Consider the following 12,080-nt stretch of genomic DNA (forward strand, 5'->3'; position numbering starts at 1 on the left):
CTCTTTTCCCCCACACTCTGTCATTTGGGCTCTAAGTCAATCACTGATGTGACAGCCTCACTCAACCCTATTGCTGGTGCCTTTCGGTGCCAGCTCTCCGGTTGTGGTGGTGGCTGAAAACCTGCATGGGCTTTCTCCCGGGCGCCCAGCCTTAGGAGATTAAAACAAAGTGCTTTGGAGCTGAGGTTCATTTCTGCAAAGAACGTGCCATGGAAGAGTTCTCTACTTTAAAGAAACATTTGTTCCTTCTCACCTGCCTGGGAGTGGAAGGACGCTTTCCTTAGGAAGGTCTGTTGTGCTGCTTTGGAAAGCCCTCCTGACTTTTAAAAATACAGACTGTTTCTCAGTGCCTTGAAAGGAGAATTCACATCCCAGGATAAGTAGGAAATGCCAAACTCTTAAGAGCTGGTTTTATTTCTTGCTGGGCCACACTGAGGAAATGACAGCTAGACAGGGGTCCAGACTCTGTGTGGCTGCGGGCAAAGCCCTTGGCTGCTCTCCGTCTCACTTTACTTACAAAATAGGAATGAAAATAGCTGCCTGTTGTCCCCAGTAAGGCCTTTGTTATTTTGTAGATTTTATAGGCATTAATCTTATTTTATACTGTTTTGGGAAAAAAAATCAGAAAGTACTATACGAATGTGAATTTTTTTTTATCTTGGACAAAACCAAATGTACTGTCCAAATTCTCTCAAAATACTTTTCGTTCTGATTATGTTCCTCAGTTTGGTGGTAGTAGCTTCTGTTTCATTTTGATTTTGTTTTTAAAAAATCAAATCATGGGGGTTGGCCCCGTGGCCGAGTGGTTAAGTTTGCGTGCTCTGCTGCATGCGGCCCAGTGTTTCGTTGGTTCGAATCCTGGGCACGGACATGGCACTGTTCATCAAACCACGCTGAGGCAGCTTCCCACATGCCACAACCAGAAGGACCCACAACGAAGAATATACAACTATGTACTGGGGGGCTTTGGGGAGAAAAAGGAAAAAAAAAAAATCTTAAAAAAAAATCAAATCATGAGATGCATGAGTGAAAGGATAATGTTAATCATTTTATTATTTGGTAAATATTGGAGTAAGCACCCAAATGCTTACAGCCTATTTTTGAAATGTTTATGGCATGTTGAATAGTCATACAAATAGCACTCCAGATGTGTTTTGGTATTTCTTCAAGTCTTAATCTCTTCAATGACACATTTCAAGGTCTGAGTTATGCTCATGTGTAAAGGATTGCATGCTGTCCTGCTTTTTGAGCCATCCTTGACACCCCGTGATTTGTGTTTGGGGTCTCCACTAGATCTTATTTTGAGTCAGGGGAGTTTTCCTAAAGAGAAGTCATGTAAGACTCTCTTGTATGGGATCTTGTTTTCTCAGTAGTGCAGAAGAAATACCCTCAAAGAGTTAGAAATGCATTTTAATGATATTAATTTAATTATCATTCTTTCTATGATAATTCTTACTGTACTTTCATGTACTTAATGTACTTTCTGAATTTTTTATTAGACAAAGTAAATACGTCATCCTAAAATTTTCACAAATATACTTCAAAATAGAGAAGAACTTCATGGTAAAACGTTAGCATCTTTGATACTGAGTGCCTGATCTGCCCATTAAATGGTCCGTTCTCTTGAGGATACTTGTGTGTCTTCACTCTGACTTTAATGTTTTGATTGATTCTGAAGCCATTTTCTGGGACTAATTTTTGGTGCCAAGTTTTAACAGGCGTTCTGGAAGAGTTTGGTTTCTTTAAAAACTTTCCAGAAACCACTCAGTAAGAATGGCTTAAGAGCTTTGCAACAAATGATGTTGCTGTTGTCTGGGCTTTGAGGCCAAATACCAACGAAATCCCTTTTGTCAGCGTGTTCATAGTTGACTTGTCTTCCTAAAGTTAGGACTGAGCTAGGAAGCTCACTAATATTGTTATTTTCGGATAGATTCCTCTAATTTAATAGGTTTTTTTGCTGTGTGTTTTAACAGAGACTTTTGCTTACAAGCTTAGCTAGAAAATACAATAGTCATCTCACTCTTCATGGAACAGCCAAAGTTCTTTTTCTTCCCTTTTCTTAAACATCCTGAGAAGGAGAAAATCCTGAAGGCAGTGGGCTGGAAAGGTGTGGGCCTGGAGACCGGGACGCTGCTTGCTGTTTCACTTTGGGTAAATCACTTGGCCTCTCTGACCTGTTTTCACGCCTGTAAAGTGATGTGGTTGGACTAGATGTTTAATGTGTTTTTTTCTTTCTAGCTCAAATTTTGTGATTTGAAGTGTCACTTCTACATGAAAATTGAAATAAAAAGTAGGTGGTATCCTCAGGTGCTTCTGGTGAGGACCCGTTTTCTAAATGGACTAGATTGTCACCTCATGTTGTTGCTGGGTTTTATTCCCTCCCGACCATCAGCCTAGGCCCGAGCCCGGCCAGCACTCCAGCCTGGTGCCTGCTTCCGGCTGTGTCCGGGCCCTTGCCTCTGCTGCCTGGGCCTTTTCTAATCTCCGTCCAAGGGCTTTCCGTTTAGCATGTATTCTCAATTTTTGGAGTATTGACTGTGTTCCAGACAGTGTGGTGGGCGCTGAGAGTATAAAGATGAATAAGTCACGGCACATATTTGGGGTGTCTGTAAAAACAGGATGTCATCAGGAGGACCAGGCGAATCTGGAGCAGCAGGAACAGCAGCCACGCCGCCCTCATTGCTGCATGAAGTTATTTTTTAACAGTTGACAGTCCTTGCACCAGTCCTGGTTCGTTAAACACCTGTTGTTTGCCAGGCGCTAGACAGGAGAACAGCTGTGGACGCGACTCCGTCCTGCTGGGTGTGTGGAGCTCACTTTCTTCTGCTGGGGGCTGGGGAGACGTGGATAGATAATCAGTTTATAATCAAGCAAAGAAGTAACAGGTTCAATGGTGACAAGAGCTCTGGAGACAAAGAAAGCAGGGTGTGGGGGTTGAAGGCAGAGCAGAGAGGCTTCATGGTAAGGGGCGAGGGCAGGAGGTGGGGGAGAACTCGAGGCAGGACGGCGCTGTGCCCGTGCCTGGCTTATTGAAGGAGCAGAGGGCTGTGGGCTGTGGCTGGACCTCAGTGGTGAGAGGTGAGTGCAAGAGATGGAATCAGAGATGGTGCTGGGCCAGATCATGCAGGGCTTCTGCCACCGTCCTGTGATATGGAAGGGCATCAGAGGGTTTTGAAACAGGAGGAACGTGACGTATGTGTTAAGTCCAGAAAAGATTAGAGGGAGTCAGAAGTGCGGGTAAGGAGGGAGATAATCCAGGTGAGAGATGACTGTCGCTTGGAGCCGGATGGTAGCGGGAGTCAGACTGTGATTTCCTCTGCAGTTGGAACTGGTAGGGTTTGCTGATGGCGGGGGAGGGGGAGCAGGGGGAGGGAAAGACAGCAACCAAGAGCGGCCGCAGTTCTTCTCTTTGTGTTTGTTCCCTTCCTCTCCCACCAAAGGGAAGAATGCAATTGCCGTTTTCTGGGGTTGGGAAGATGAAGAAAAGCAGATTTGGGGCATGGAAGTGTGAATGTTGGGGAGTTCGTTGGGACCTGCTGAGTGTGACATGCCCATGGGACCCCCAAGTGGAGACCTTGAACAGTTGGGTGACAGGAGTCTGGGGTTGAGGGCAGAGGTTAGGGTTTGAGATTTAGCCTTGGGTATAGAAGCGTAAATTGACTGTAGGAAAGTCCTTCATACGCTCACAGCATAACCCAAAAGACTAGTGAAGAAGCGGTTGGACCCCGCTCGCACATTGTCAGGGCTGTTTACCTTTTTCTGTATAATGCATTCTGTCTGTCATCCATTGCTATTTGGCTTTTGGATTTTTTTTCTTTCTTGAGTCTCATTTTCTCTCATTTTCCCTTTTTGTGCCTTTTGTAGAATAATTCTGTGGTCATTGGAGTGCTGGCTTGGTTTCGGGAATATGATGGTCATTATCATTTTGGCCTTTCCTCCCTATTGTCTTTGTCTCTGGCTGCAGTAACTTTTTCATCATTAAAACATTTTAGCTGGGTTTCTTGAACACTTTCCAGTTTTGTGGAACATTAAGTTGCTTTCTCTGTGAAGCTCTGTGAGAATGTGGTTACAAAGGGCAATTTACTCATGAGGCAGATGACAGTGATTCAGTCCCTGTTCCCTATTGTTGTTCTGTCTCTTCACTTAGCGTTTATAAACACTCTTCTCTTTGTTCTGAACAATTTCTATAGTTAAACCACCACTTGTTTCTCCCATCCTCTTATTAATATTTATATAAACTAGAAAGCACATTAGTCTCTTCTTTAAGATTCTTTATTGTAAATCTCGTTAAAATTTTTACTCTCCTTCTGGCTGATTTTATTCTCTCTCTCTCTCTCTCTCGCTCTCTCTTTTTTTTTTTTTGCTGAGGAAGATTAGCCCTGAGCTAACATTAGTTGCCAGTCTTCCTCTTTTTTTTGCTTGAGGACAATTAACCCACAGCTAACATCTTTGCCAGTCTTCCTCCATTTTGTATGTGGGTTGCCACCACAGCATGGCCACTGACAAGTGGTGTAGGTCTGCGCCTGGGAGCCAAACCCAGGCCGCTGAAGCGGAGCACGTTGAACTTAACCACTAGACCACAGGGCCGGCCCTATTCTCCACTTTTTAAATGTCAACTTTTTCGTTAGTCATACTTGGTGTTGTTTTGGAGAAGGAGTGCTATTACAGATCCTTTTCAGGGCAGAGATAAAAGAGCTGAGGTCAGCCAGGCTTTCTCTGGGGGAAGTTAACGAGAGGATGGGCATCAGCAGGAGCTGCCGGCAGCACTTCCAGTGAGAAGCAGTGGCGGCTCCAGGCTCTGTGTTTATAGGGGAAAACTTGAGAGAACTCCAGCAAAGAGCCACTTTCCAATATGCCCAAAACCTGTCCCAGGCTAATTCACATTCAGACTGGGGAAGCTGGAATAAAGTCTGTGGATATTAATTTAGTTGATGAATACACTTGAGTCAAAAACGGAATTCTTTTAGTGTTTAGAAAAAAATTCTAAGCTTGAAACGAGAAGTTTTAGCATATTTACTTATACCCCCCAGCTTCGATGGAGCATCATCACTGGTAAAGTGACAGGTCTCCTGAAGAACTTGGTTATGGTGGCCTGGGGCCTGATGGCATTAGTCCATGCCTTGGGGATGGTAGGTGTTGTCAGAGAAGCTGTGGGGGGCTTCATTGACTTGTCTTCTCTCCCCTCCCTGTCACCCACTTCCTGGAGAAACAGGACTGCAGGCACAGCCAGCAACAAGCTGTGGTACGCCTCTCTGGCCCTGGTGACGCTCGTCATGTACTCCATTGCCGCCGGAGGCTTCATTTTGATGGCAGTGTTTTATACACAGAAAGACGGCTGCGTGGAAAACAAAATTCTCCTGGGGGCGAATGGAGGCCTGTGTCTGCTTATTTCACTGGTAGCCATCTTGCCCTGTGTCCAAAATCGTAAGCACAGTTTTTTCTCTTCTTCCTTATTTATACGTGTCTGAGCAAATCCATTTTTTTTTTTTTAAATTATGGTCATTCCCTAGCTTGCTGTGGATGGGTCAGCAATAGGAAAGGTGAGATTCCAGTCTCCTCTTCATATCCCACACTGAATGTGATAGTCAAGCATGCCTCACATCAGGAAAGATCTAAACGTGATGAACTCAATAAATAGGAGATAGACATTGCCATTGTTCAGTCATGTACCATAAGGAGCGTTTAAATGGAAAATGCCCTTAGTGTATATAAACTTCTCTACAATCTCTGTGTAAAACTTGAATGAGAAGTCTCCGGAAGGAGCTGTTTCTGGGCTCAGCTTTCACTCAAAGCCTGTGGCCCAGAAATCAGGGACGGTGTGATCTAGGAGTCAGGAAGCAGGAAATCCAATCCCAGCTCAGCCAGCAGCTGGGCCCATGAGCTAACCTTCCTCAGACCCAGGTCCTTCCTCAGCAAAGCCAACAGAATGCCTGTGAGCCTCACCTTGCTCATGGTGGTTTCAAAGCCAAAAGGAAGAGACGATAGGATTTGAAAGTGCTTTAGAAAGCATAGGTGTAGATTGCCTTTTATAAATGACTTGTGGTATCTGAAGCCGGCATGCCGTCTTTGGTTGTAGAGAGAAATGTCCCTCCCTGGTCCAGTGTAGGTCTCTCACTCCGCAGGGAAATGTGGGTATCTGTAGGTCTTTTGTAGGTGTCTTTCTCTACAGGTGGTGAAAATGCACGACATTCAGGTTTCTAGAGAGGAAAAGGAAAATATGGCCAAAAAGGTATAGATCCTTGAATGCTTTCTAAAATGGTGATTTAAAAAGGCTGCTAGTATTGAATAATTTAACAGTTTTTCTGTACTAAAAATTTCAAGTCCATTACTGAAATTGAGAGTAGTATTATCCCAATCCCTTTAATTGGTCAGTTAAGAATTTCCTAAAATGTTATTAGTATTCAGATTAAAATATCCTTTGGGTTAAATCCTAGCTTTTGAAATAGTAATAATATTTTGAAGTATTTCGTTTAATGCCGTTAGTTGCTGAGGTAAATCTTATTCCCATGCCAAAGAGCAACTTTATAAAAGGGTCTATTTCTGTACCTTTATTGATCACTATATAACTTAATAATTTTAATTGTGGAAACAAATTTAACCAGAGGGAAGATGGGGTAAAACTGAATCCTTTCATGTCAGCAGGTGGTTGAAAATTTCACCAAAAAAAGATAAATTCCTTTTATCACATCCTGATTGCTCTCAAGGATCCAAACACTTAGTTTAATTTAAATAGTGTAACATTAAAGCCCTTCTCCCAGTGAATGCCGAGCCCCCTCGCATTCCTCTTGGGCCTGGGCCAACTCTGGTATTCCCAAAGGTTTTAGTCCATTGACAGATAAGAGCTTTTTTCCACTGTCATGGCCTTTAAGTGTCTGATGCCCTTGTGGAATCTGGAATCCATGACCTATGAAATCTGTCATTTACCCCCCTAAGCTTTGTGATCTCACAAATAATGATAGCACATTTTCTTCTGAGATCGTCTGATTTAAGAACTAACGTTCTGAACCTCGGGGGGAACGGGCAGTGTGTTTAAGTACAGCCATAGTTATTATCAAAATAAGCTGTTGGTAGAGAACTTGGCAGAACTTGTTGTCCCTACCATAGCAGTTAGGCTCAGTGTACAGGTCCCTCCCCCTCACGTCTTTTTACTGTCATCTGAGAAACATATTACGTACTCTTCTTTCCTTTGAAGGTGGCGGTCCACGTTTGAGGAATGTCGTTTGAGGATGAGGACACCTATTTTTTTTTTTGGTACTGCTTTCTTATCATTGAAATTTAAAACGCTGTCTTAAAATCTGTCTCTTATCGTTTTCCAGGACAGCCGAACTCTGGCTTACTGCAGTCCGGTCTCATAAGCTGCTACGTCACCTACCTCACTTTCTCAGCTCTGTCCAGCAAACCTGTAGAATTAGGTAAGCCAGCCTTGTTAGGGAGCATGTGCTTGCAATATGAATATTTTCGTTTGTGGAGGAAGAAATATGTCTCTGTGAGGTACTGTTTAACATCAGGGATGCAGTAAATCAAGCTGAGCCTGTGTTTCTCCAGGATGGCGTTGAAGGCTGAGTAATTAATGGTTGGAGGTGCCGGAAGTTGAACCCAAGGCCTCACGCATGCCAAGCACGTGCTCTTGACTGAGCTGCAGCCCCTGGGTTGCAATAAATCAAAACAGAGAGATCTAGACTTTTTCATTAGATAAAGTCCTTAAGGGGGGGTATGATCATGAAAATTCCTTCTCTTGAGTCTTCCTGCTGTGAAGGAAAGGCTTGGCCTGCGGTGGGCTGTTGAGATTACCTCCAGGCCTGATCTGCATTTTCCTGCTCTGTGTTTTCAAGGAACATTTGTGTTGTGCTTTGTTTATTTGCTTTTGTTTTCAGCTGATTATTAATTTACCTTTCTTCAGGTGGCTATTTTTCTGACTGTAATAGAGAATGGAAAGAACATTGGAGCGGGAAGCAGGAGACCGGGTTTGAGCCTGGCTCCACTCTCTGCCGGCACTGTGGCCTTGAATCGCTGTCTTAAATGATGCTTATTTATAGAGACAACAGCATATGCATGAGCTTCAGAGGCAGACTGCCTGCATTTGTAGCCTGGTTCTGCCACTTGAGTAACTCTACAAAGTTACTTAGCTTTCTTGGCCTAGACACCTCACCTTTAAAATAAGAATTTTAATTATTATTTTAATCGGATAATTAAATAAGATTCCTATTTCATAAAGTGGTTTATTAGGCATTCAGTGTGTGTGTATAGGTATATGGAAATACTGTTCCTGGCACGTAGTGGGTGCTATACAAGGGTTAGCTTTTATTCTTGCAGACCAGTGGCCGTGGGTACTGGAGACTGGAAAAGCGCTGTTATGTTCTAAGGTGGCGACGTATGAGCCCTAGAGCCTTGCCAGTAAAAGACCAAATTTTCTTATTTTAACCTCCAAGCTCGTCGTATTTCATCATGTTTATCACTTTTGTGATATATAAATGTATACACACACATATATATATACACGTAAGTGTATATAAATGTGTGCACGTTTGGGTGCATTTGGTCTTATATAAATCGAGTTAAATAAATGTACTCTTTTCTCTAAACTAGAAACATGAAGTTTTTCTTTTTTAAATTTAGAAAGTAAATGCAAAGAAGATTTTGAAAGCTTTAGCGTATACACATACTTTGTATGGGTCTCGTCTTTCTAGCCGTTTACAGTGCAGAGAGATATAATTGTAGGTCTTATATTAATTATAGTCTATCCTGGATAGAATTTTTTTAAAAAAAGCTCTTTCATGGCTCTGTAGCTTTATTTAAATCTTGTCTCTCTGAGACTTTTATGACTGTTTCTGTACTAATCTCTGGTTTTAATTTAATGGGGTTTTTGTTTACAGGTTGTTTTTTTAATGGCAGGTATCACTTAAAAACAGAAAAAAACTTCTATTTTTAATTTCTGGTGGCACTGCTTAAATAGCAAAGTTCATATTTTGGTCAATTTTTTAAAAAACATTTTTCATTGGCCTAAGAATAGAGTCCCTAACCACAGCCTACACAGTTGTGTTTACTGTTTCAAGTGCGAAGACCAATGATAATTTTAGTCCAACTTGAAACACTTAGACCGCACTGGTTTGTAAAATGGTTTCTAGACTGTTATTTTATGTTTCTGCTCTTTATTTTGGGGCACAGTTGGCAATCAGACCTAGCTTGTTTGTTCAAAATTGAAGACTCTGTGTTAGATAAAAAGTAAAGTACCGCTGATGGTCATGTTACAGAAACCTTGGTTATGGAGCCTCTCAAAGTTTTTTAAAAAAACAGACCATATCTGAGGTTCCCAGGGTGCAGCCTGAAAGATGTGATGACCATCCTGTTACTGACGGTAACACGACTTCTCGTCTGATGGAGGCCGTCAGCTAGACGGCTCTTCTGCTGCTGGTACCTGTTTGGTTTGGAGTAGCCTGGACACTTCTGCAGACAGGACAGATGTGGAGGATGCTCTCAATTGTCTGCACACTACCTCTGTTCAGAGGCTGCCGCATCAGCTGATGGATGGATCCAAGTTTACTCTTCTCTATTGTTTAAATAGTGCTGAAAAAGAGCACAACTCTTAGAAGGTCCTGGAACTGAAGAACCCTTTAGCGCTAAGCTGGACTCTGAGGGTCTTGTTCTAAGAGGGTGCTGAGATGGGAGAGGGGTGCTTTGCGATAGCAGCAGTGTAGTCTGAATCGGGTTAGACTGTGGAGTGGATGTTCCCAATGATAAATCTTCACTGTTGTAAGCTACCTGAATTTTCCCAAAATGAATGCATCTGTGAGTTACCACAGCCTTTTCTAACTGACTGTGATCACTTTGTCTTTTCTTTACAAGTTCTAGATGACCGTGGGAAGAACGTTATGATCTGTGTGCCTGACTTTGGTCAGGACCTGTACAGAGATGAAAACTTGGTTACTGGACTGGGTACCACTCTCTTAATTGCGTGCATCTTATATTCATGGTAAGTCTTCGGAGTTACCCAAGGCCGTCTTTGCAGACTTTAAAAGTACAGTAGAAGAATTTAAATAAGTTTCAGCAGCTGTGAGGCAGCAAAACAAATACCATCTGAGGAAGAGGGAAAATAGCCTGAAGTACAAAGGTAGTCTTACCCCCTGAAATCTAGGTGTTGGGACTTCATTTGCCTTACTTGTATTTATATGGGGTAAATAAAATAAATTCCTGGTACGTTGCCACCCTCTGAAAGACAGTTGGATATTACTAGCTTAAAAAGCATTATTGGAGGGCAAAGGAGCACAAAGTGAGGAAGAGATGGTATGAGCCAGAATGTTTTGGCAAGTTTCTAATCCAAGGGAAATACCATTTGTTCTGCTGTTGATGGAAAGAGTACAAAGTCCTACATACAGGGCCGTTTTGTGCTTGGTCCAAGAAAGACAGGAAATGTCCCTTCTAGTTTCTGTAAAACCCACAATGCTGTTAAGGAGGGGAGGCAGCTCCTCCAAAGTACATATGACATTTCAGACGCTTATGATGGGGTCGACGCCACCTTTAAGATGTTTCACAGATTGCTAGAGGGGTAGAAAAGGATAGAAATGGTGAGTTTCTTATTCTGGGTATAGATTTCACTGATAACTAAACTTCCCTTTGACAGTCACCTTTTCATGTTTAGGTTTTCCGTCTGTGTTTTAGATTTTGTGTGTTGTGTTTCAGCGCATAAAAATTTCAACTTGTCGTAGGCACATTATGATCTTCCTTTGGCTAAAACTAAACAATCTTGGTGACGATAGCTTGTATAAATAAAATAAGTTAAGTGTCTTTCTGAGCACGTTGGTGTTTTCTGTTATAGCTTCTGACACCCGCTAAGGCTAGAAAGGGGCCGGCAGACATATGCATCTTAGAGACAGGAGAGCTGAGTTTTATGAAGTACTTGTTCAGAGTCATGCATGAAGCCGTGGACTGCTTGCTGTGTTTAGGTGGTTGTTAGAGTGATTCTCAGTCTCTTTCTGACATAGTGACAGTTTCTCCTTGTTGCAGCAGAAGGGAGCGTCGTGACCAATTTCTGGCCTTCATTTTTACTAATTCTATAATTGTCCGCTGAGTATCTGCTATATACAAAGCAGCGAATGAGATTTGGGCCCAAGTCAATGAATGCTTTCAGCAAACCACCATAAAGGCCCAAATTTTGAATCCTGATTCTCAGGTCTTCTTTCTTGAGTCAGCTTTTCTTTGCTGAATCTGATAATGTTGGGCTTTGGCAGCAATGTGGCTAACGTTATTGGTCACTCAGTTTTTTAATGTATTGGTAGGTAAGAAAAATTGGTAAATCAAGTGAGGAGAAAGTAGGATACTAAATTGCAAATACAGAATATCCCATTTTTAAAATAAAATATAGTTGTGTTTACATATACAGAAAAAAATCTTGGAAGGAGATAAACCAAACTTGTAATAATGGTGGTGTTAGGGATAAATTATTTTTTTTCTCTTGTTCTTCTGTTTTTTCCTTAAAAGATTATTTTTACAGTGAGCTAGGATTTCTTGTTTGTTTTTGTATTATCAGTAAAAAAAAAAGCTATAAAGATAACTTGACAGAATAAAATCATATGTTTTTGTAGTTTGCTGGACTCCTAATAGCACATGGAAAAAATGTTTGCCCCTCAGATAAAACAGAGCTTGGATTTGCTATAAATCCATCAATGGAAAGGTGGCAAAAATTATGCTTGGTAGGCTGATAGAATTGCTATAGATGGCGTTACTTTGCAGCATGGAGTTTTCACTCGATCAGATTTTCGCTGCTGCTTTTGACTGAAAGATGGTAAATAAGACAGTGCCTCTTCCAGAATGTAGAGGTACCCTGGTGGAGGTTGGTATGGTTTAGTCTGATGTTCCCAAATGATAGCAATTTTCAAAGCTGACAGATGCTACTTAAACGCTGTCTAAATGCCAACAGCAGACGTTATTGAAGGCTGGTCATTAAACTGCAAAACCGTTGGTGCCCGATGGCACGAGGAGATGGAAAACAGCAGCCGCACTGAGTGGAGAGGAGGAGAGACCAGCTAGCTCGGGGTGTTTGTGTGACACGTGGCCTGAACACACTCCCTGGCCATGGCAGGTGG

At 42.2% G+C, this 12,080-nt stretch overlaps 1 protein-coding gene across 3 annotated transcripts in view; it reads left to right on the forward strand.

Annotated features, from left to right (window-relative positions):
* SERINC5 (serine incorporator 5) overlaps nucleotides 1-12,080 on the forward strand; it is an 84,844-nt gene that overhangs the window by 61,500 nt on the left and 11,264 nt on the right. For all 3 annotated transcript variants that reach the window (XM_046666697.1, XM_046666698.1, XM_046666696.1), the window contains exons 6-8: nucleotides 5,213-5,424; nucleotides 7,317-7,412; nucleotides 9,844-9,970. In XM_046666697.1, coding sequence (XP_046522653.1) covers nucleotides 5,213-5,424; nucleotides 7,317-7,412; nucleotides 9,844-9,970 — 435 coding nt within the window. The remainder of the gene's footprint in view (nucleotides 1-5,212; nucleotides 5,425-7,316; nucleotides 7,413-9,843; nucleotides 9,971-12,080) is intronic.

This window comes from Equus quagga, chromosome 7, assembly GCF_021613505.1.
Source record: "Equus quagga isolate Etosha38 chromosome 7, UCLA_HA_Equagga_1.0, whole genome shotgun sequence".
NCBI lineage: Eukaryota > Metazoa > Chordata > Mammalia > Perissodactyla > Equidae > Equus > Equus quagga.